This window comes from Mytilus trossulus, chromosome 4, assembly GCF_036588685.1.
Source record: "Mytilus trossulus isolate FHL-02 chromosome 4, PNRI_Mtr1.1.1.hap1, whole genome shotgun sequence".
Lineage (NCBI taxonomy): Eukaryota > Metazoa > Mollusca > Bivalvia > Mytilida > Mytilidae > Mytilus > Mytilus trossulus.
In genome coordinates, this window is record NC_086376.1 from 50,562,252 (window position 1) to 50,586,037 (window position 23,786).

General features: G+C 32.3%; 1 protein-coding gene and 1 long non-coding RNA gene across 10 annotated transcripts in view; both read right to left on the reverse strand.

The window, feature by feature from the left end:
- The window catches only part of LOC134715464 (uncharacterized), a 134,954-nt gene extending 126,028 nt beyond the window's left edge, over window positions 1-8,926 (reverse strand). Inside the window, exons 1-2 of one of the 7 annotated variants that reach the window (XM_063577643.1) lie at window positions 8,706-8,926; window positions 1,736-1,799 (exon numbers count right to left, since the gene is read on the reverse strand). In XM_063577643.1, coding sequence (XP_063433713.1) covers window positions 1,736-1,775 — 40 coding nt within the window. In that variant the 5' untranslated portion in view covers window positions 1,776-1,799; window positions 8,706-8,926. The other 6 variants (XM_063577647.1, XM_063577645.1, XM_063577646.1 and 3 more) reach the window with 6 other exon arrangements.
- An 8,865-nt stretch (window positions 8,927-17,791) lies between these two features.
- LOC134715466 (uncharacterized) lies at window positions 17,792-22,372 on the reverse strand. 3 transcript variants are annotated; one of them, XR_010106722.1, is made up of 3 exons: window positions 22,261-22,372; window positions 20,247-20,334; window positions 17,792-18,185 (listed from the first exon to the last, which is right to left on the reverse strand). It is a non-coding gene; the product is annotated as an uncharacterized LOC134715466 (long non-coding RNA). The 3 variants fall into 3 exon arrangements; XR_010106723.1 differs by having other exon boundaries at window positions 22,312-22,364; XR_010106721.1 differs by lacking the exon at window positions 22,261-22,372 and adding an exon at window positions 20,805-21,148.
- Window positions 22,373-23,786: the final 1,414 nt, after the last annotated feature.

Consider the following 23,786-nt stretch of genomic DNA (forward strand, 5'->3'; position numbering starts at 1 on the left):
ACCCTCTGTCCCTTGGTTCCAGCACACACGACTTAGCTCCCCTTATCTAATAGTGCTCTCGAGTGGACCTTGGTAACAGATTCCCAGAAAATTTACATACATGTAAGTTTGTCTCATTCTGATTTTAGTGGTATGTGGCTAACACAGTCTATAAAGTCTTGCACAACCTCCGTAAATAAGAAAAATTAAAAACAGATATTATGAAAGGACAATTAAAAATCATGGGGAAAAGAAGAAATGTTTGTTTGCAAGACCTTATACTAGTATGCTGTTGTGATCTGTCTCATCTCACTTAGCGTGCATCGGTGCGCCTGTCTAATTGTCAACTCTTCACATTTCTGTCATCTTTACCAAGTTTGGCAGGGCTGGTGTTATGGAGTGTTGAAGTAATTCTTAAACTAACTGGTTTCATTTCACCTTATTGAAACCATGTACAATCGGCTTAGACACATTGACGATATGCAAAACAAGGGTTATTTTTTTTGTGATGATCCTGTATTTCTTTATTAAATCGGTCACAACTACCACTGTACCAGCACCAGGTCTTTCAAGGATTAGTTCAGTTATTACCTGATATTGCTATATATATAGATAATTTTACAAGTACTGGTGTTTTGATTGTAGAACAGACACAGAATCAAAATAAAATGTTTGCATGATCTTCAGCTTCTGTTTTAGGGGTTGAAGCTTTATAACTCTAACTTTATAAACTCATATATGCAATATGAATCTCTTAATGCGTAGTTAGGGGTGTTGTAGATTTTTTTCTAATTTGTAGCAGACCTTGCCATCATAACTAGGAGGTTCTTTGCAGAACAGAGACATATTGTTTAACCTCTGTCCATCCATCCGTCAGTCACTAGTGGTTATAGATTGTTTTCAGGATTGATTTAGGCGGTTTCTGCTTGAAACTTAAATTTCTTGCTAATTTTACCACACAAAAGTTTGAAATATCTACATTGCAGCCCTATAGAAGAATACATATTTCAATATATTTACCTAAAAAAATATAAAACTTTCCTGTTTATACTTTTCACTTTCTATCCATCTAGCTATTATTGAGGTAAAAAAACTCAAAAGATGTTAAAATGTTGTTCAAGATTGACAACTCAAGGAGTAAGTGATGGAGCTGGTTTCAATCAAATTATCACATCATATTTTGAAAGAATTAATTTTAATTATTTCTCAATGTCATATTAGAAATTTATGAAAATCAAACCGGAGCTTACAGTAATACAGTGGAACTTCTGTTAGGCGGAACAAATATACGTTGACACACTGAGACAACTATCCACCAGAGTTTAAAGGCAATGTACCATACAGCCTTCAACAAATGAGAAACATCTATACCTCAGTATTTTCTGTTACCTTTCCATGCAAAATGTTGAACAATTAAAAAAATAAATCAAACAACAAAATTTTTTCTTTATTAAATAATGAAAGTCAAACAAGACCAAGAATTTTAACGAAGATATCAAAATTTTGAAACTAGAGGTTTATTTACAAAAACTAGTATTAGCGACCATAATTTACTCATAGAAATGGGGAGATATCTTATAGTACCCAAAGACCAAATAACATGTCTTATGTCTAACTTGTAAAACCATAGAAGTGAAAATCACTTTCTCCTCTGCTGTCAAATTAATAATATATATAACTCATGACATTGAAATAGATAATCCTATGTTCCAAATTTGTCTAATACATTGAATAATATGAATTAAAGAATAATTACCATTGACATTTTTCTTTCTTCTTGGCCTTTTAGTAGACATCTTCTTGTACACAGAATTTGTCTTCTACAAAAAGAGATATATACAGCATTTCATCATAATATAAAAGAAGTATATGTGTGAGGACATGACGGAATACCTAAAGCTTGCTTATAATATGTGAAAATACTTTGGGACGGACAGGTATTTTAATATATCTAGAGATTAATGACTGTGGATCATTTTTCAGCAATGTTATTAATGGCCTGGGGCGTGTGGGGTTACACATGTATTTTTACGTAAATACTATAGCTGTGGAACTTTTTTATATAATTTTAGCATTATAGAGTATTGCATTCTGATGGGTGGAGTCCATATATCCTTGCTCCATACTTTGATGCTTTGACATGGTCATAATTGTCATCCTCAGCCTTAGAAATGTGTTAATACTTTACTTTGAATTTCAAAATGACTAATTTTAGATTTCAACAAGAGAAATTTATGTATTACTGAAAAATTATTACACCAGGGTTTTCGATATCAAAAACATTTACTAAATTTTATCATCCGTATAAAGACATCATTCGTAAATATAGCTCAACATGCAGACTTCTTATACGTTCAGGTATTTCACATCCAATTTTTTATGGAAATATTCTTTATAAAGCACAATTTAAGGTGGTAGACCTTGGTTCAGGGAGATAACACTTTAGATCAGTTAAGCGTTTGTAAAAGTCAAGTTCTTCAATGTTTTTTAAGCATTTACATAAAACAGATTGTAAATAATCTATGTAACATAGAAGCTTAGAATATATTTTTGAAAATGGTTGACACAAACGTACTGATGATTTTACGAGTTATTTCCCTTAACCTGGGTCTACCTCCTTAAAGGTGTCGATCAGTATTCACATCAGAAACTTACAAAACCTTTAAATAGACTTATTACAGTGACTTGACTGTTACTGTAAAAGTTTACCTATAGCTCAACCTGTTTTTAAAATTGACAACACAATAGGGACATTTAAATTGACCAGTTGGTATTGTTAGATTTAAATCTACCTTGATGCTACCTGTAAAAAAAATTATTCACCTAACCCAAAGTTTCAGCATGCTATATTCCTGAACTTTTTCTAACCTAGGATTATTCTATTGAGAGATTTTTTATTTTAATGTCATTCAAAATATTAGGAGTGATCAAGCCTAACAAGAATGACTATATCATGAATGTTATTTTCTTGCAGTTTATTTAAAATTGCATGGCCTAAAATGCACTACATTTCATCTTAATGTTTGCATAGCCACTACTAGCAGTGTTTAATACCCTAAATAATCCAGTCATTTCACTCACCTTATGAGACATCAAAATCATATTCATGATATTTGAATAAATAATTTCATTTATTTTTTTACACTGATATTGGACATCTCATCCAGAATTCCAAAGATTTTAAATAATTCCCAATTTTATTAATTTTTCACTACTTCACTAGATTTTTTTCTAAATCCATAGTATAAATTCTGATTAACTTCCCATGATATACATCCCAATTAAACAGGTGCAGAATCTTTACATAATCAGAATCTTTCAATTTTGCTTATCATTTCCATTACTATATTTCAAATAGTTATACTCACTTTACAAATATTTTGTAATATCTTAGTTATATTTTTACTATATAACACTTGATTTTACTATATCCACAGAAAACATTTTATTTCATTTCCTATGATAAATTTCCAAATCAAACAAAATTTGATTCAGAATTTTATAATGACTATTTCCAATTTCACATTCACTTAAAACATATCCTCACATTAGGAATATTTTAGAATATTTTACTTTCATTTTCACTTTATCACTAGATTAGACTATATCCACTGCATTAATTCAACATTTTTTTTCATTTCCAAGATCCCATTTAATGTTAGTTCATCTTTAGTTTGTAATAGATCCCAAAATTAATAATGAATGTTTTTAAAATCACATTTAAAGCCACATAAACATATTGGATGAACTCACACTATATCTCCTACTTGAATTCCCAGTTTTGAAATTTTTTAATCTTTAACATAACTAAATCCCATTGTATGAAAATTTGAATTTCCTTGAGTGAACACAGCATTTTATGCACAAAACTCCTGCTAATATTATAATAGATTTTAAAGAAAAACACTGCATGGTATACTCCAAAATTATTTCGAATTTTACATGTACAACATCATATGTAAGCCCCACAAAACAGTTTGAATGAATTATTTCCTCCTTGATGTCCTTCGTGACAATACAATCTTGAAAAAAACACATCACATTTTAAGAAGCAAAATTGCTATAAAAAATCTAAGAAGTGAATTCAAATAAAATAAATCCAATATTGTATTCACAATGACACCAAAAGATTTCAAACATTGCAAATAATAATCCAAAATGAGAATCTTGAAGGGTCATGTGAAGAAATGAACAACATATCCCTCTGAAAATTTAAAAAAATGTAAACACCTGAACAGCTATTTCTTGTTTCACTGGCAGCTGGACAATACTATATATATAGGGGTTAGAATTTTAAAGAAGCATTTAGTGTGTTAAAACAGTTTAAATTTTCAAACATATTAATACATATATTTAATTTAATCTTTTACTGATTTAGAATTTTAGGTAAAAAATAGATAAATCATATATATTAGGGATTTAAAACAATGAAAACCAAAACTATTTTCTTCCCTATCACTTTCTTAATAGAATAATCCTAGGTAAGAAACGGTTCAGGAAAAAAGCATGCTGAAACTTTGGGTTAGGTGAATAAATTTTTTTACAGGTATCAAGGTAGATTTAAATCTAACAATACCAACTGGTCAATTTAAATGTCCCTATTGTGTTGTCAAATTTAAAAACAGGTTGAGCTATAGGTAAACTTTTACAGTAACACCTACAGTCAAGTCACTGTAAGAAGGGATATAATTACGATACTGTTGTCAAGTCATTAAAGATTGCATATTTTGGCGTTAATATTGAGTCACTGATAAGGTACGTCTTTGCATCGGAACTAAACACATTTATTCTAAAAACAGTTGTTGGCATGACAAGGGTTATGTTCTTCTCATATATGTTATGATGGTATTATACTAATCCCCTAACGGGAAGGATTGTGCCTGATGTTCATATGATGAAATCATAATCTTTCAGTTAGTTTATTTGAAGTCTGGAGCTGGCATGTCAGTTAACTGCTAGTAGTCTGTTGTTATTTATGTATTATTGTCATGTTGTTTATTTTCTTTGGTTACTCTTCTGACATTAGACTCGGACTTCTCTTGAATTGAATTTTAATGTGCGTATTGTTATGCGTTTACTTTTCTACATTGGTTAGAGGTATAGGGGGAGGGTTGAGATCTCACAAACATGTTTAACCCCGCCGCATTTTTGCGCCTGTCCCAAGTCAGGAGCCTCTGGCCTTTGATAGTCTTGTATTATTTTAATTTTTGTTTCTTGTGTACAATTTGGAAATTAGTATGGCGTTCATTATCACTGAACTAGTATATATTTGTTTAGGGGCCAGCTGAAGGACGCCTCTGAATTTTGAGAACAATTTATTAAGAAATGTTTCTCATCATCTAGTACTTTGCATTTTTTGCAAAGTTTCTCTCTGGGGGGATTTTAAAATGTCTTCCTTTTTCAATTAATAATGAATGATCACTGATCTGAAGTTTAATTTACTTTCTAAATTCAAAGTTTTAGTTAGAGAGGTAAGGTTTTATCAATTGATTTGGATCAAGTCCTTTATAAAAATTATTAATTTAATATCATCAAAAGTAATCAACTTATTGATCAACAGGTTGTTGTAATGAGTTTGTTGGGGTTTAATATAGTTTTTAATATTTTTTAATTGTTTTAAATGATCACAGGTTTTCAGTCTATCTATATTAATGTTGGTTTCAGGAAGAATATCTTTTGCAAAAGTGAACCATTAGGTCCCGCTAGAATCCAAAGTTTTAGTTAATTGAAAAGACTCATGTAGTAATGGATTCACATTTGAGGTGAAAAGCTTTGCTAAATACATATAGTTTGGGTTTTATATGACATTCAATAGGCATGCAGTCTTCCCAATTCATTCCTTGTACCAAAATTTGAGGCGCTCTTGTTAGTGCAAAGGGTAAACTTGCAATAACCAAGATGCAAGTTTTTTATTGGGAGTCTTGTCAATAAAATAATTTTTTTCCAGAAACCAAAGCTCTTTTTTTTAGCTTTGAAATTTGTTATATATATATATTAGTCTAAAGTATGTCTGAGTCAGTGACAACCCTACAACAGATGTATCCATCGGATCGCCATCAATGATGGTGATACATGGCTGTGTACATAATGTATATACAACTCGTCTAAACATCAACCCAACAATGTTAGATCTGTAAATTTATAACATCTTCATGCCTTATATATCATGTACTGTAGTACGCCGCTAGATTAAAACTGATGTGGAAAGGTAACATATGGCCACCGAAAGCTCTTTTTTTGAGAGCCCAGGGTGTCGTGTGGTCTAGCGGGACGGCTGTAGTGCAGGCAATTTGGTGTCACGATATCACAGTAGCATGGGTTCTAATCCTGACAAGGGAAGAATGAAAAATTTGCGAAAGCAAATTTACAGATCTAACATTGTTCGGTTGATGTTTAGACGAGTTGTATATTAGTCTAAATATATAAGTAATGATTTGTGGCATAAAATAAAAAGAAAATGGTGAAGTCAACGAATTCTAGTCTAATCAATCAATTAAAAAATCATAACTGCCACCTCTGGATCTGCCATGCACTGCATTGACAAATGAACTAGAGGCTTCAAATATTAACCAAATGCCTGTGTTGTAGTGTTGTGATAACAACCTATTAACCTAGAAAAAGGTCTATTTGCATATTTAACAATGGACACTCCATATCTTTGTGGACTATAATACAAGGGATGACATCAAAAGTTCAATGAAGGACGAAAAAAAAACTTAATTCACATATTTTTTTCGCTGAACCCCCACCCCGTCTTGTTCTTAATTAAGGCGTTAAATCGAAGTAAGGCGTCAAAGAATAAAAATATAAAAGCCTTTCAAGATGTCATAATTATTTGGACTATGCATAGGTCAATCCGAGATTACTCTGACGTCCAACAGCTGTTTTGCCAGACAAGCTGCATGGGGCCAATGAACTGAAAAATTTGATGAAATTGGACATTCATTGTCCGATATCCAAAATCTAAGAACATTATTTGAAACAGTATTTCACAGGACTTCAATAATTCATTTTTTTAATACATTCCCATCCCCCTCATTGATCCTAATTGGAATCAAGATATGATCCCCCTTTTTTTCAATTTACTTTTTAGACTCTTAATTTTTGTTTCATCATCGATTTTCAGAGTACATATTTTCAAAAATTGTTTCATTGCCCCCAGTAGTTGATATCTTTTGAAAGTAGATATAATATATTATCGGTCGTCCCTCCGTCTATATCACTCTGTTCAGTTCTTAGTATTATTCCGTATCATGTCTTTGTGACGTCAAATATGTTGACCCGGCCTTAATAACTTTGACCCGGACATATCAGCGACGTCATAATGTTTGAACCGACGTTAATAACTTTGACCCGAACTTATCAAGTCATCTTTTGTGTGCTGGCGGAACAAAGAAAACACTTCCGAAACACGCAAATATAGCCCGATAAATCGATTATCAGATTATCTGCATATAAATATGGCACTGGCTACGGTTACATGGAAATGTAACAATAATAAAAATATTTTTGTTACATTGGAGTCTAATTGCCGGAATGCAAAGTTGGGTAAGGAACCGATAAATTACGAATGTAACAATAATTATTGAGGCTACGGTTACATTGAGTTATTGTTACATGAAAAACAGCAATGCACGTACACTAGATTTAAACTTAAATCTTCTATAGTTTTATTGCTTAATTCTTTCATATGTACTAATTTAAATAATACTGGTAATAATGAAAAATAATATATATTATTATTCAACAAATGGTTTGTAAATAGTTTTATGTATTAATGGTTTTGATGTTCTTAAAGATACTACTCCAGATTGAGAGTGCACCAAAGGCGAAAACTATAGTTCAATGGTTTCACTTTTTTTAAAGTATTTAACTGCACACATACTCTTATTACTGTCATTATACTTAAGCTTTTACCAATTTTGTTAAGGGTGAAAAATTTAAAACTTGGGATGCGTTTGAAACGAAACCGAAACAATACCAAGACACAAACTTCACACAGCCAAGGATTTGTAAAGTAAGAAGCCTTCTTACTATACAAATCTTTGACACAGCTATGCACACGCAGTTCTAAAAAAAATATACATCAAAAGCAAAGTTTGCTAACTGTGAACTTAAATACTGGGAACTGTATAAATGTATATCCATGGAGGACGTAAGTTATTTCAACAAAGATCATCAAAAATGTGTAGGACTTAAACATGCTTTAAAAAACACTTACTAGAAACATTTCATGGTAGAAACTGTCATTGTAAATAAACAAAAATAAGGAAATTGTATTTATAATTGTATGTATCGTAAATATAAAATAAATGTCTTAAACTTTTATTATTTAGTACATATTACTAGTCCCATCGTACATTGCTGTTTTTCGTGTAACAATAACGCAATGTAACCGTAGCCTCAATAGTTATTGTTACATTCGTAATTAGTCAGGTCCTTACCCAACCATGCATTCCGGCAATTAGTCTCCAATGTAACAATAATATTTTTATTATTATTACATTTCCATGTAACCGTAGCCAGTGCCTATTAATATTGTAAAATATCAGCTGCTTGGCATCATATGAAGGCTTTTTGATCTCGTTCGCTACGCTCACTCGACAAAAAGCTTCATATTATGTCTCGCAGCTGATATTTTACGATATCTACATGCAGATAACCTGATAATCGGTACAAATCAAATTAAAAAAATAAATAAACCGAAAGCGAAAGTAAAATTATACCTTACTAAGGCTTACTGATTCGATAGTCCTTCTTCACTGTTCTTGTGGGTGTTTTTATGTTCTGAAGATGACACACATTATATTGTAATTTTCATAAACTTTTTAATCTGTAAATATTTCCTTAACTTCTAAAATCGTTTTAGACATTAAGTCAACAGAAAACTTCCCTATGAAATAAGAAACATAAAGTCGTGTGGAAATCCCCAATTTCTTTTTCTTCTTCAATTATATGGATATACTTCCAGGTATGGAGCACCATATTGTTGTGTATTTATATTGAAATGTGTCACAATTTTAAAACGTATTTTATACCAACTGGGAACAGTATGTCAATATATATGTTCCAGGGTACTTATAAATTTAATGCGGGGGCCATTAGAATCATTAGACTAGTGGCAAGGTTTCGGTGCAAAATATAGTTGACATGCATTTTGTGTCCGGACACATGGACACAACGATAAATTATAGTAATTCACACAAAATGCATGCTAACTTTATTTTGCACCGAAAATAGGACATATCTATCTTGGCTCTACGCCCCCTTTGAATCCGCTTTTGTTCAAACTTGCTCATCCTGCCTTTTTTTTTTTATTCAAAACTCCTGTCCTGTCTATTTTTTTCAAATTTCATCCTAGCCCCCCCCCCCCCCCTCCATAAAAATCAAATGGTAGGTCCATACCTGTCAACCTGTGACGATGAAAATGCAGGTCATGACCTGCATTGAAGAATCAAATCTCAGGTCATACCGCGTACGAAGTTTTTCGAGCTGAATTTCAGTATGTATGGTTCATTTTCTTACAATGTATATCAAAGATACCAAAACATCAATGCATGTTCACTTGGTTCAGTCATTTTAAATCTTATTAATTTTTGTTTCATTGCACTCTTAGAGATTTTTATAAATTTGTGTAACTCTGTCTTGTATACCTTACTTTTTGTAATAACCAACCACTTTTCGGACCTTTTGGATTATAGCTCTTCAACTTTTATATAAGCTTTTGATTTCAAATATTTTGGCCACGAGCATCACTGAAGAGACATGTATTGTCGAAATGCGCATCTGGTGCAACAAAATTGGTACCGTTGATTTTATTACTACCACTGGGTCGATGCCTCTGCTTGGTGGACTATTAGTCCCCGAGGGTATCACCAGCCCAGTAGCCAGTACTTCGGTACTGGCATGAAAATACGGATTTTTTGTGTTATTAAAATTTGCTGTTATAAAATATTAGAAATTATTATAAATTAAGAAATGTATCTCCCTCATGCAAAGCTCTGATTCCTTTCACGAATTTGGCTATACTTTTCGGACCTTTTGGATTACAGCTCTTCAACTTTTATATAAGCTTTTGATTTCAAATATTTTGGCCACGAGCATCACTGAAGAGACATGTATTGTCGAAATGCGCATCTGGTGCAACAAAATTGGTACCGTTGATTTTATTACTACCACTGGGTCGATGCCTCTGCTTGGTGGACTATTAGTCCCCGAGGGTATCACCAGCCCAGTAGCCAGTACTTCGGTACTGGCATGAAAATACGGATTTTTTGTGTTATTAAAATTTGCTGTTATAAAATATTAGAAATTATTATAAATTAAGGAATGTATCTCCCTCATGCAAAGCTCTGATTCCTTTCACGAATTTGGCTATACTTTTCGGACCTTTTGGATTATAGCTCTTCAACTTTTATATAAGCCTTTGATTTCAAATATTTTAGCCACGAGCATCACTGAAGAGACATGTATTGTCGAAATGCGCATCTGGTGCAACAAAATTGGTACCATTGATTTTATTCCATTTAATATTTTATTGTAATCTTAGAAGGTGTAAGGTTTCTAGCTATGTTGCCTTTAAACAAATCATTTCCATTGATTCAGGGAAATTAGAGTATGATAAAATATAGTAGGTACAGTAAAAAGAAGTATAAATGTAAAAAATAATTTTCAACCTTTTTTTTAAATATTGTATTAATAAGGTATAAAATATTGAAAATGTTATTTTTCAATATGTATTTGAATTTTATATTTTTTATGATTTAATTTTTCACCCATAAAACGTAAATATAAGGAATAATTTTGAATGGTGACAAATAAGGGGAAGTAACTAGTTGAAATATGTTTGTTTATGTTTATAGTGCAATTTATTTACGACCTAAAGCTTAGGTTATTGGTGTTAATGAACAGTGTGTTTGATACCAAAGCTGTCAAATGAAGCCATGCACTTAATGGGTCTACTTTGACAGTTTACATAGCTAGATGAACTTCCTGTTCATGGAAGAATTACGAATTTGCCGGTATTTCAAAGGAATATTACTTATGAAATCAATCTCAAGGCTAAGAAATACGGGTGAAATCGGGTAATTTTCGGAATTCCCGGGTTATTTCAATGACCCGGCGGATGTCCCGGGTGATCCCTCAGAATTGTGAAAATCTCGGGTCACACCCGCAGAAAACGGGTCAGTTGACAGGTATGGGTAGGTCCCTTAATATAAACCGTTGCTAGGCAACCTTCTTTTCACCGAACACAATAAAATCATTATTTTTTCAAGTGTCTTTACTAAGACCTGGGAACAGTATATCTAACATAAATATATATGTTCCTGCTAAGACCACCATTGATATCAATATAAACTTATTTGGAGAAGGGGCCAACAATAGCCCTTATCATACCTTGTCCTTTCCATCTGTTTAACATTGAATCAACAGATGGGTACATAATCCTTAATGTAAAGTATCATTTCTATGAATACACCTAATCACTATTTGTCCACATTTACAGGACATCACAGAGGTTCCAATAAAAGAGAAAATGTCTGAAGTCACATTGGAAAAGTGATAGATGTATGACGTCAATAATTCAAGTGCTAAACAGAAATAAGGCAGCAACCATTTGATTTTCTTGTGGGGGATGGATTTTTTTCCAGACAATTTTTTTTTTGCGACAAGTCGAAAACATTTTTTTTTCAATAGAGAAATGATAACAGATAAGGGGACAACCATTTTTTTTCTGGGGGGGGGGGGGGGGGGGGGGGGGAGGAGGATTTTGAAAATAAATAACTCAGCCTTGATAATCACAAAAATAAATGGTGGTAGTTTGAAAATAAATTACCTGACTTGCAATGTTTCGAATATAACTAATCGAAAGTATTAGATGGCACCAGATTCTTCATAAATTCATCTTATTTCCAACAAAAAATCGGGAAACACTTCCCAATTTTTTTAACAATGAAAGTATAGTTTATTTAAATATACTTGAAATGTCTGAAAATTGGTTTCATTTGAAATGAGGTATATTGTCTCAGGAAACCTTTAACAGGGCCGTAATTACATTTCATGCTTTCCCTCAGATGTACATGTAGCCCTGATTTTTCGGGATCAATGTTTCTTATTTATTTGTCTTTGATCATGAGTTTAGAGAGAAAAAAACAACAGCCACAGACTTAACTATATGAATTCCATTTTTGCTTTATCATGTACATTGGTCTTTTGATGTTGTCCCTAGAAAATTAAGTCAGCTTTCACTGAATTTATACATTTATATAGAATACCAAAATATTGTCAAAAAATTATTAAAATTGCATTTTCAGATTATGAAAGGGTCTTTTGAACACCAAGAAAGCATGAATTGCATCCTTTGTTCTATAGCTTCTTCGACCTTCAGTGGCTCCAAAACCCTTAAAACAAAGATTCATTTCTGCAGAGGATGATCATTAATTCTAGTTAAATGGTATATAATCACTTGACTATACATGTAACATTTATAATAAACAAATCATTTCAAAATTGTATGTTTTTTCGAATATCATAAATATAGTTGTGAAAATGAATAAGCAGTCCCTTGCTTTAATGAAAATGAAAAATCTTGCTTCAATAGTGCAGAAAATGAATAATCTGTCCTCTTAGTTTACAAAAATAAATACCCGATCAAAAACAACTGTATGCCTAAAACAGAAAATGGCACTTAACCCAAAATCTGTTTAAAAAACATTTTCTGGTATACCTAAATTTCAACTTCAAGCAACTAAAATAACTTAACAAGAGTGCACACACTGAAATGTCCTGCCTTCTTTACTAATCATTGATTTTATTTTGATAGTCCTCAATATAATAAAATTGAGTATGGAAATGGGGAATGTGTCAAAGAGACAACAACCCAACCATAGAAAAAACAACAGCAGAAGGTCACCAACAGGTCTTCAATGTAGCAAGACATTTCTGCACCCGAAGGCGTCCTTTTTACAGCTGGTCCCTGCCTGAACAAAAATATACTAGTTTTAATACAAAGCTTTATTACAACTGTCACATAAAGTTAACAGTAACCAAGAAAACTAAACATTGACCAATGAACCATGAAAATGAGGTCAAGGTCAGATGACACCTGCCATCACAAGAGAAAACACTCATCAAAAAAACTTTGGGAGTCTCACGACCTGGTCATTCTTGTGTCAATCCGAAATAGACAGGATACACTTAGCTGCTTCTAAAACTGATGAAAAGCTACAACTCTATCTAGTAACTGAGAAGTGCTACAATAGTTATAAATAAGCAGCACATAAACAGTAACAAGAAAGGCTGTTAACTCTGTTAAATTTTAGACGGCAGCAATTTCAATATTTAAACTTATAGAATTGATGAAGAAAATAGAAACTACATGAGACAAAACAGAAAACTGAACTTCCAGACCAGTACATCCTGCCCTTACCATGAAATTCCATTCTCTCACAGATTTTCTCCCTCTCCAAATTCCACTCACAATCCTAACAATCATATATCCTCACCCTCTCAATCATTTTATTTTTCTCCCTCCCTTCCTTCCTCGCCTTTAAACACCCTTAACCACCTACCACCTATACCCCTCTGTTCTGCTTCGTGTTAAGTCCCTATGAGAAAATTGGATTAGTAGATAAATACAATATTATATGATGTATCAGATATGGAAGAACTTAAATTTTAGAAATAAGATGGAAACTTAGAACTTGATATCAAACATAAAAATATGATCCTGAGCCACTTTTAGAAATGTAGTCTTATTTCCTACACATAATGGTTATCATAGCATTCGTACAAAAGATTAACAGCCAAAGTTACAGAAAGCCAAATTGTGTAATGTAAATTTTTAAAATAGAATGCTACCTTGATTGATAAACATTATGAATGCCAAAAGTGTATATTTAACTCTCAATTTAAGTGTTTTGGGTGTGTTGAAAAAAAAGTACATGAAAAATGCCAAATGTTATAAAAATCCAAATAGTTCAAAACACATAAAGCAAAAAGCCAAATGAAAAATGCCAAAGTTTAAAAATGCCAAATGGTATTAAAAAAACCTGTCTGCTTGTACTAGCCAGCTGGCCTGTGGGTTAGCTGGACTTTAAGGTGCTAGTTCACCAAAACAAATGCCCACAGTTAGGTAACTTATCTTTTCCTTTTGGAGTACCAGTTTTTAAGTCTTTGATTTGACTTGGGGGCTTAACATTTTACCAAAAAAAATAAACCCAAAAAAACCAAGTCTCTTGTACAAATAAAATATTCACTTTGTCCCCCATTCCCAAAATGGATTGATAAAATAAAATAAAATACCCTTTTCCCCTTAAAAGCATGTTACAGAGCTTTCACATGCTGAAAACAGTAAAACATCCCCTATTTGGAAAATAAACATTCCCAATTAGAATTTGATAAAATCAAATAAAATACCAAGTCCCTTGTCAAACAATAAAATATTTCCAATTAAAATTTAAATAAAAACAGTAAAATATCTCCAATTTAAATTTGGATAAAAACAGTAAAATGTCCCCAATAAAATTTGATAAAAACATGCAGACTGAGCCCCCTCACTCTCAGTTTGTACCAGTAAAAACAGTAAAATACCCCCAATTAAAATTTGGATAAAAACAGTAAAATACCCCCAATTAAAATTTGATAAAAACAAATAAAATACCCATTTCCCCTTAAAAGCATGTTACAGAGCTTCACATGCAGACTGAGCCCCCTCACTCTCAGTTTGTACCAGTAAAATACCCCCAATTAAAATTTGGATAAAAACAGTAAAATGTCCCCAATAAAATTTAATAAAAACAATTAAAATACCCATTTCCCCTTAAAAGCATGTTACAGAGCTTCACATGCAGACTGAGCCCCCTCACTCTCAGTTTGTACCAGTAGAAACAGTAAAATACCCCCAATTAAAATTTGGATAAAAACAGTAAAATGTCCCCATTAAAATTTGATAAAAACAATTAAAATACCCATTTCCCCTTAAAAGCATGTTACAGAGCTTCACATGCAGACTGAGCCCCCTCACTCTCAGTTTGTTCTAGTAAAAACAGTAAAATACCCCCAATTAAAATTTGATAAAAACAAATAAAATACCCTTTTTTCCCCCCATAAAAGCATGTTACAGAGCTTCACATGCAGACTGAGCCCCCTCACTCTCAGTTTGTACCAGTAAAAAGAGTAAAATACCCCCAATTAAAATTTGGATAAAAACAGTAAAATGTCCCCAATAAAATTTGATAAAAACAATTAAAATACCCATTTCCCCTTAAAAGCATGTTACAGAGCTTCACATGCAGACTGAGCCCCCTCACTCTCAGTTTGTACCAGTAAAAACAGTAAAATACCCCCAATTAAAATTTGGATAAAAACAGTAAAATACCCCCAATTAAAATTTGATAAAAACAAATAAAATACCCTTTTTTCCCCATAAAAGCATGTTACAGAGCTTAACATGCAGAATGAGCCCCCTCACTCTCAGTTTGTACCAGTAAAAACAGTAAAATACCCCCAATTAAAATTTGGATAAAAACAGTAAAATGTCCCCAATAAAATTTAATAAAAACAATTAAAATACCCATTTCCCCTTAAAAGCATGTTACAGAGCTTCACATGCAGACTGAGCCCCCTCACTCTCAGTTTGTATCGTAAAAACATGTTACAGAGCTTCACATGCAGACTGAGCCCCCTCACTCTCAGTTTGTTCTAGTAAAAACAGTAAAATACCCCAAATTAAAATTTGATAAAAACAAATAAAATACCCTTTTTTTCCCATAAAAGCATGTTACAGAGCTTCACATGCAGACTGAGCCCCCTCACTCTCAGTTTGTACCAGTAAAAAGGTAAAATACCCCCAATTAAAATTTGGATAAAAACAGTAAAATGTCCCCAATAAAATTTGATAAAAACAATTAAAATACCCATTTCCTTAAAAGCATGTTACAGAGCTTCACATGCAGACTGAGCCCCCTCACTCTCAGTTTGTACCAGTAAAAACAGTAAAATACCCCTAATTAAAATTTGGATAAAAACAGTAAAATGTCCCCAATAAAATTTGATAAAAACAATTAAAATACCCATTTCCTTAAAAGCATGTTACAGAGCTTCACATGCAGACTGAGCCCCCTCACTCTCAGTTTGTATCGTAAAAACATGTTACAGAGCTTCACATGCAGACTGAGCCCCCTCACTCTCAGTTTGTACCGTAAAAGCAAAAATGTTTTGACTGAGCCTCCGCACATCAGTCAGACTGAGCCACCGCACATCAGTCGAACTGAGCCTCCTCACTCTCAGTTTGTATCAGTAAGAATGGATACTTGATACGTATGGTAGGGGACGTTACTATACCTAGAGCAGAGGTATAGTATCTGTGAACCCTAAACACAGATGGCGACTTAACTTCCCATACGTGTACACAAGTATCTAATGCTAACTGATACATAATGTTGTCATGTTTTTCATTTTCAGTCACTGAAAATAATTTTTAAATGTAACAACTAAAAGAATAACAAAATCCTTGAATCCAAGTTGCCTGTGTTTTGAAGTGAAATAACTTTTCTATACAAGATATCTAGTTTTGATATCCTTGATGGTTTTTGTAAGGATTGAATAAGATGTTGCATTCCAGTAAACACAGTACAGTGTGACAGCAACTCAACTAAAGAGTAAAACCAGAAAGATTTGACTTGGATGGTGAATTGCCTCATTGACACTCATACCTGACACATATTCTTATATCTATATAACAATGACGTTTTTTATATGGTAAGCTGTTTTACTATTTATTCGAATTTCAAGATCTCATATAATTAATAAGATATCTTATTTATTATATACGACATCGCATATAACAAATAAGATATCTTATATATTATATACGATATCTCATATAATAAATAAGATATCTCATATAGCAAATATGATATCTTATATAATCTGTTTTTCTAAGATATCTTATATGATATAGAAGATATTAGATATCTTATACAGTTTATAAGATATCATATATAGTATATAAGATATAGTATGTACTTTATCTCCTAGTTTATTAGATATCTTATAAATATATTTTATATAAGATATCTTATAAATTAAATATGATATCTCATTATCTATATGAGGTATCTCATAAACTATATATGATATCACATGAACTATATAAGATATCTAATGAATTATGTAAGATATCTAATGAACTATATAAGATATCTTTTTTTTAAACTATTGGAGATAACTTATAACTATATAAAATATCTTATAAAGTTAATGAGATATTTTATGAAGTTAAAGAGATATCTAATAAAGTTGACGAGATATCTATAATATCTCAAATGCTTTTCTTTATAAGATATCTTATAAATTGTAGAAGATATCTTTTATAATATAGAAGATATCATAGATATCTTATAAATTGTAGAATATATCTTTTATAATATAGAAGATATCATAGATATCTTATAAATTGTATAAGATATCTATATATTTATATTATAAGATATCTTATGTAATTTACAAGATATCTTATAAAGTATATAAGATATCTTATATAAAATATGTTTATATAGTAATCTCTCTTTCGCTTTGAATCCATGATACACTATATATGTATACATTATCTTTGATCATTGGCATTTATTTTAAGGATAGTTGTCTCATTGGCAATTCTACCATTATCATTTTTTTAATATGACTGAGAGATAAATGTAGTTTTCTGTGTGAATAACCAGTGCATTGAGTTGTACGTTTAGACTAAACTTGTTAATTTCAAGAATTAGTATATAAGAATTTATTTTGTAATAAGTTTCAAGAAAGAAAAAATAATGTATGTTGTTTTTGTATATTTAAGATGTAAAACATTTTCATAATTCATTTAAATGAGCAAAAATTCTTCAATTCATACTCAGAATTTACTGTCTTAAACAAATTCTACTGAAATCTGAAGAAGGCAGTACAAGTTCTTCAAGTCTTTAAACATGTTAAATGCATACATATGTTGCCACAGCCTGCCTTGTAAGTCTTCATATGAAAAATACCACATTTGGGTCATACAAATGTTAGTCCAGATAACATCCATGTAGTCTTTGAATTATTTGATAATTGTCTCATTTCTGTTTAGGCTTCACTTCTAATACAACTGACTTTATTCAATGATGACGTGCTGACAACTCCTCTTCAAACATAATAGCTTGTTCTGAACTCCTCTCAACATACTGAAAAGTAAAAATAACATTTATTATTCCTAAAGTATTCTTAACCTATAATGGTTTACATTAATAAATTGTGATTTGGATTGATAGTGATTTCATCTGCAACATTGTGTCAATAAAAATTTTATGCAGTGAGAGTCAACAAAGCACAATTTGACCCAACATTATTTGGATGGTTTAATCAGCCATTCATATGACAAATTAAGTTTGATTAATTTTGAATTGTTAAATTTTTATACAAAGATGTGGTTATGATTGCCAATGAGAAAACTCTCAACAATAGACCAACTGACCAGAAATTAACAACTGTAGTATAAGTCACAGTATGGCCTTCAACAATAAGCAAAGCTCATACCACATGGTCAGCTATAAAAAGCTCCAAAATGTCCATTGTAAAATAATTCAAACGAGAAAACTAATGCCCTAATAAAAGTACAAAATAAGGAACATAAACTGTTATCACAGAGATATGTCTCGCCTTTTGTAATTTTGATAAATGTTGAAATTAAAATAGCAATACTTAAACATGTAAGTTATGCAAATATTGAAAGTAGATGAACAATGACTGAAGGTACATGGCTAAACAATCTCAATGGAAAGAGATGTGCCACTGCTAATACAACTATAACCACTGAACCATGAAAATGAGGTCAAGGTCAGATGACACCTGCCAGTTTGACATGTACACCTTACAGTCCTTCCATACACGGAATATACTAGCCCTGTTGCTTATAGTATCTAAGGTATGGACTTGACCACCAAAATTTAACCTTGTTCACTGATCCATGAAATGAGGTCGAGGTCAAGTGAAAACTGTCTGACTAACATGCATGAGGACCTTGCAAGGTACACACATACCAAATATAATTATCCTAATACTTATAAGAGAGAATTCAACATTACAAAAAATCTTAACTTTTTTTTCAAGTGGTCACTGGACCATGAAAATGAGGTCAAGGACATTGGACATGTGACTGACGGAAACTCTGTAACATGAGGCATCTATATACATGTACAAAGTATGAAACATCCAGGACTTCCACCTTCTAAACTATAAAGCTTTAAAAAAAGTTAGCTAATGCCGCAACAACCAGATCACTATCCCTATGTCGAGCTTTCTGCAACAAAGGTTCCAGGCTCAACAAAAACTAAGTCCATTTATAAATAATGTTTGGAAAAACGAAAAAATTTCCTTCTAGATACTAGTATTTGATTACTGTGGATTCATTATTATTCGTTGGATACCAATTTTCGTGGAATTCGTGGGCACAGTCAAACCACGAAATTCAATATTCAACGAATGATAATTTTTCTATAGGTTTGAATGCAGACTTCAGCAAAACCACGAAATTAAATATCCATGAATATGCAAGTTTTTCTAAATCCACGAAAATTGGTACCAACCAAAATAAATGAATCCACAGTATAAACAAGCTTCTGTCCAAGTTTGGTAGACATCCAGGATATTTTAAGAAAGTTATTTAAATTTAAAAAACTTTAACCACAGAGTTATTAATGTCCATAATGTTAACTGGCAGAAAAGTTATAAGTAAATTACTGTTAAAAGGATTTTTTTTTTTACATTTAAGTTGTCAAAATTTCATTAGCTTTGACCACAGAGTGAATATTTGTGGACAAGGCTGATGACACAACGTAGGAACACTATGTCTACCTTTTGCGTAAAAAGTCACAGGCCTGGACAAAAGTTTATTACATTGCAATCAGAATAGTAGGTATGTGATGTGCCAGATAAATGAAGACAGGTTAAATCCCTGTCCTGTGCATTGGAAGTCATTTTCATATCGTTCAATTTTTAAGATATCCTATCAATTCAAAATATATGTTGTATATTAATGCGATATCTTATTTAATTTGAAAATCCCCGTGTTGTGGGAAATATCTAGTTGATTATATAGGTAACCACTGAAGCATTGTGGTAGTTATGTGTGGCGTCATAACATTTTCATATTGACCATCAATATATGAATTAAAAGAAACATAGCATCAGTACTATTGATTTATATAATTTTTAAGTCGAGAAAATTAAAAGAATGCAAAACCTACCTTGTATGAGGTACAAATGTCCTGTATAAACAAAACTCTGGAACCTTTGTGGTACTACATCATGTACAATCTTAGTCTGGTTCAATATCTGCAATAAAAACATAATAACTGTTGCTGCTAAAAGTTTAATTTGTTTATACACTTAACTGAGATAAATTATGTAATTGTCTAACAGAATGATTGTTTTTATTGTGCTAATATTTTTTACTGATTATGATATATACAGTTTTATTCCCCCCCCCCCCCCCCCCCCCAAAAAAAAAAAAGAAGAAAAGAAATGTTGAACAAAAACCAGGGCGAATGGACTCTATGGGCAAACGAACTCAGGGTGAATGGACCTCAGGATACCAGAAATATTGGAACATACCTTCACACATTTCTCCACAATTGATGTAATTGATTCACAAAACTTGGCATTTTGATTGTTATTCCTGACATGTTGAACCGTAATAAAATATCTAGAATCTTTCATTTTGACCATTTATGCAATAAAATCATATCAGTTATATATTGAAATAAGAGATATTACAAATGTTTAACATGTTATAGAAAACTTACTTTTTTTTTTTTATAAAATCAAAGATGTCCTTTAAATATGAGTACAAACTATATCAGCACCCCTCAGTTCAAGATATAAGCAAATTCTAACCAAGACAATAGAATTTCCCTCCAAAAAAAACATGTGACTTAATGAACCAATCATTATAAAGAAGAGAGTTGTCATACCCCAAACTTGTAAAACCTAAACGGTTACAACATTAACCTAACTCATTGGTCCATGAAGATAATCACTAGTGCATGACTTGAAACTACTCACTAAGCAACTTAGAATTAAAAATATTAACTCATCAGATATACTATTTTAATAGAATATTGTTATTAAAAGAATTAATAATCGTTTAACTCAGCTAGTCTGCCTATAAGTTTATTCACTGGAAGTTTTGCAAGTTTCATGTAATATGGGGCAATCTGATTCTAAAAAAAAATCTATCTGTATCTGCAGAAATATTGCATACAAGTGTTATGTATGTAATACCAAAAGATTACATATCAGCTCCTTTGTTCTAACAGGGGTGATCTGAGCCGGATCACCCCAGTTTGAATTTCTTTATTGTGCATGCTTTCCTTTGTTCTGTAACAATTTGGCGGGAATGTCAAATCCACTATCAAACTTAATTTTATAATTATACAGACATGACAGAGACCGTCTATCAAAATTGACGTAGAAAAAATCCAGTGTATACGGACTATATGCTGGGATTCCAGCTCATGCAAGACCTTTGGCATATCAAGCCACGACACATACCACTACATGGTACCAGGACGACTGGATATGAACTAACAGTTATTCAACATACTTAAGGAAGCAATATTTTTTTAGTAAAGTGGGTCGAGTTGGCAGACCTTTAAAATTATTAGTAGGGGTTTAAAACTTTTTCGTTAAGAAGTGAGTTGTCCGACTGATTTGATTTGATTTCAATTTGATTTTACACTTTTTCAAAAGTGAGGCGAGTCGGTAAACAATAATGGGGCGATTTTTTTTTTGTAAAGTGGCGATATAGTATGGGCTGATGGGCAAGCGGGTCAAGTTGACATTGTTTGATATTGCTACTCATCTTGTTCAGGGGTTATAAAGGGTATACATCATATAGTAATATATAAAGTATATTTTAATGGTTGTGTGCCGTTCTAAACTAGATTTTATGAATTGTAAATGTTTTTTTCGTCTAATCTGAATGAGCTGGCATGTAAAATAGTTATCCCATTCGGAATTGGTGTGTCAATGTTAGGTCACCCTCTGGCCAGGGGTGATCTTACACTGACACACCACATCCTTGTGGGATAACTATTAATTATGGTTATTATAATAGTTTTTAGAATAGGTTTTTAGTACATCTATCTTAAAAACACTGCAGCTGCTTATAAACTTGGCAAGTTATAATTGAGCTCACTCAGAAATTGTGTTTCTATTCATTTTGTTTTCTTTTATAGCACTAAGTAGTATTAAACATACAACTGCAAATACTAAAATCAGCCAGTACTAGCAAGCTCTCTCTGTATAAACCTTGTTTATCCAAAGTTCTGTTGGTGTTGTGTCGGCTCTGTTTTTGTCTGCCATATATATCCAAAGTGCCATTTAATGGGAGATAACTCTATGTGGGGGGTCAGGATGGGGTACGGCATCATGCACTTTTTATAAGTTTGAACAGTGGCGGATTCAGATGGGCGTAAAGGGCGTACGCCTCCTCCCTTTTTGCTCGGATTTGTTGGTTTGTAAAATGATTAATCAGACTAGACTTCGTGAACTTTGCCATTTCCCGTGCACTCTTTACTTTATGCCGTTTAGGCACTGGCTACGGTTACATGGAAATGTAACAATAATACTGAAAAATATTATAACTGCACACCTACTCTTATTACTGTCAATACTCATTATACTTTGAACCAAGGATGTGTATATATATAGTCTAACTATACAAATCCTTGTTTGAACAAAGGATTAAGAGATTCCTATTATCAATTTTATCTAGGGTGAACAATTTAACTTGAACTTGGGATGCGTTTTAAACGAAACTGAAACAATATCAAGACGCATTGTTCATACATGCAGCTATAATACAAACGCACGGAGATAAAAAAAAATGATACATCTAAACTAAAGTAAAGTTTGCTTACTGTAACTCAAATACTTGGAACTTCTGTATGTACATATATCCATGGAGGATGTAATTTCGTTCATCAAAAAAGTGTTTGACTTAAACATGCTTTAAAACCACTTGCTGGATTTGTAGAAACTGTAAGCAGCAAATTGAATGTATTAGTTGGATCCAAACCAATTTATAATGTGGAACAGGGTTTTACGGCATGTGACAAAACAAATGATTAGCAAGTAGCTATTTTTTGTCTTATTGGTAGGACTGAATAAACATTCCACATTCTATGAAACACAATAATCGTATACAGACTATTAGTTTATACTCTCATGACAAAAAAGTACCGCATCAATATTAAACACCTACGAAAACATGTTTAACTTTTATTTTTGCCCATCTGATGAGTTAAGCCTTTTTCAACTGATTTTTATAGTCCGGCGTTCTTATGTTGTACTGTTATACCACTGTCCCAGGTTTGGGGAGGGTTGCAAACCCGCTAACATGTTTAGCCCAGTGGCGGATCCAGAGGGGGTTTCCGGGGGTTGGAACCCCCTTTTTTTCGGATCAATGCATTTGAGTAGGGACATATTAGTTGGAACCCCCCTTTATCCTGGGTTGGGAACCCCCTTTTTTAAAATGACTTGATCCGCCCCTGTTAACCCCGCCACATTATTCATGTATGTGCCTGTCCCAAGTCATGAGCCTGTAATTCAGTGGTTGCGGCGTTTGTTTATTTGTTACATATTTGTTTTTTCGTTCATTTTTTTACAGAAATAAGGCCGTTAGTTTTCTCGTTTGAATTGTTTTACATTGTCTTATCGGGGTCTTTTATAGCTGATTATGCGGTATGGCTTTGCTCATTGTTGAAGGCCGTACGGTGACCTAT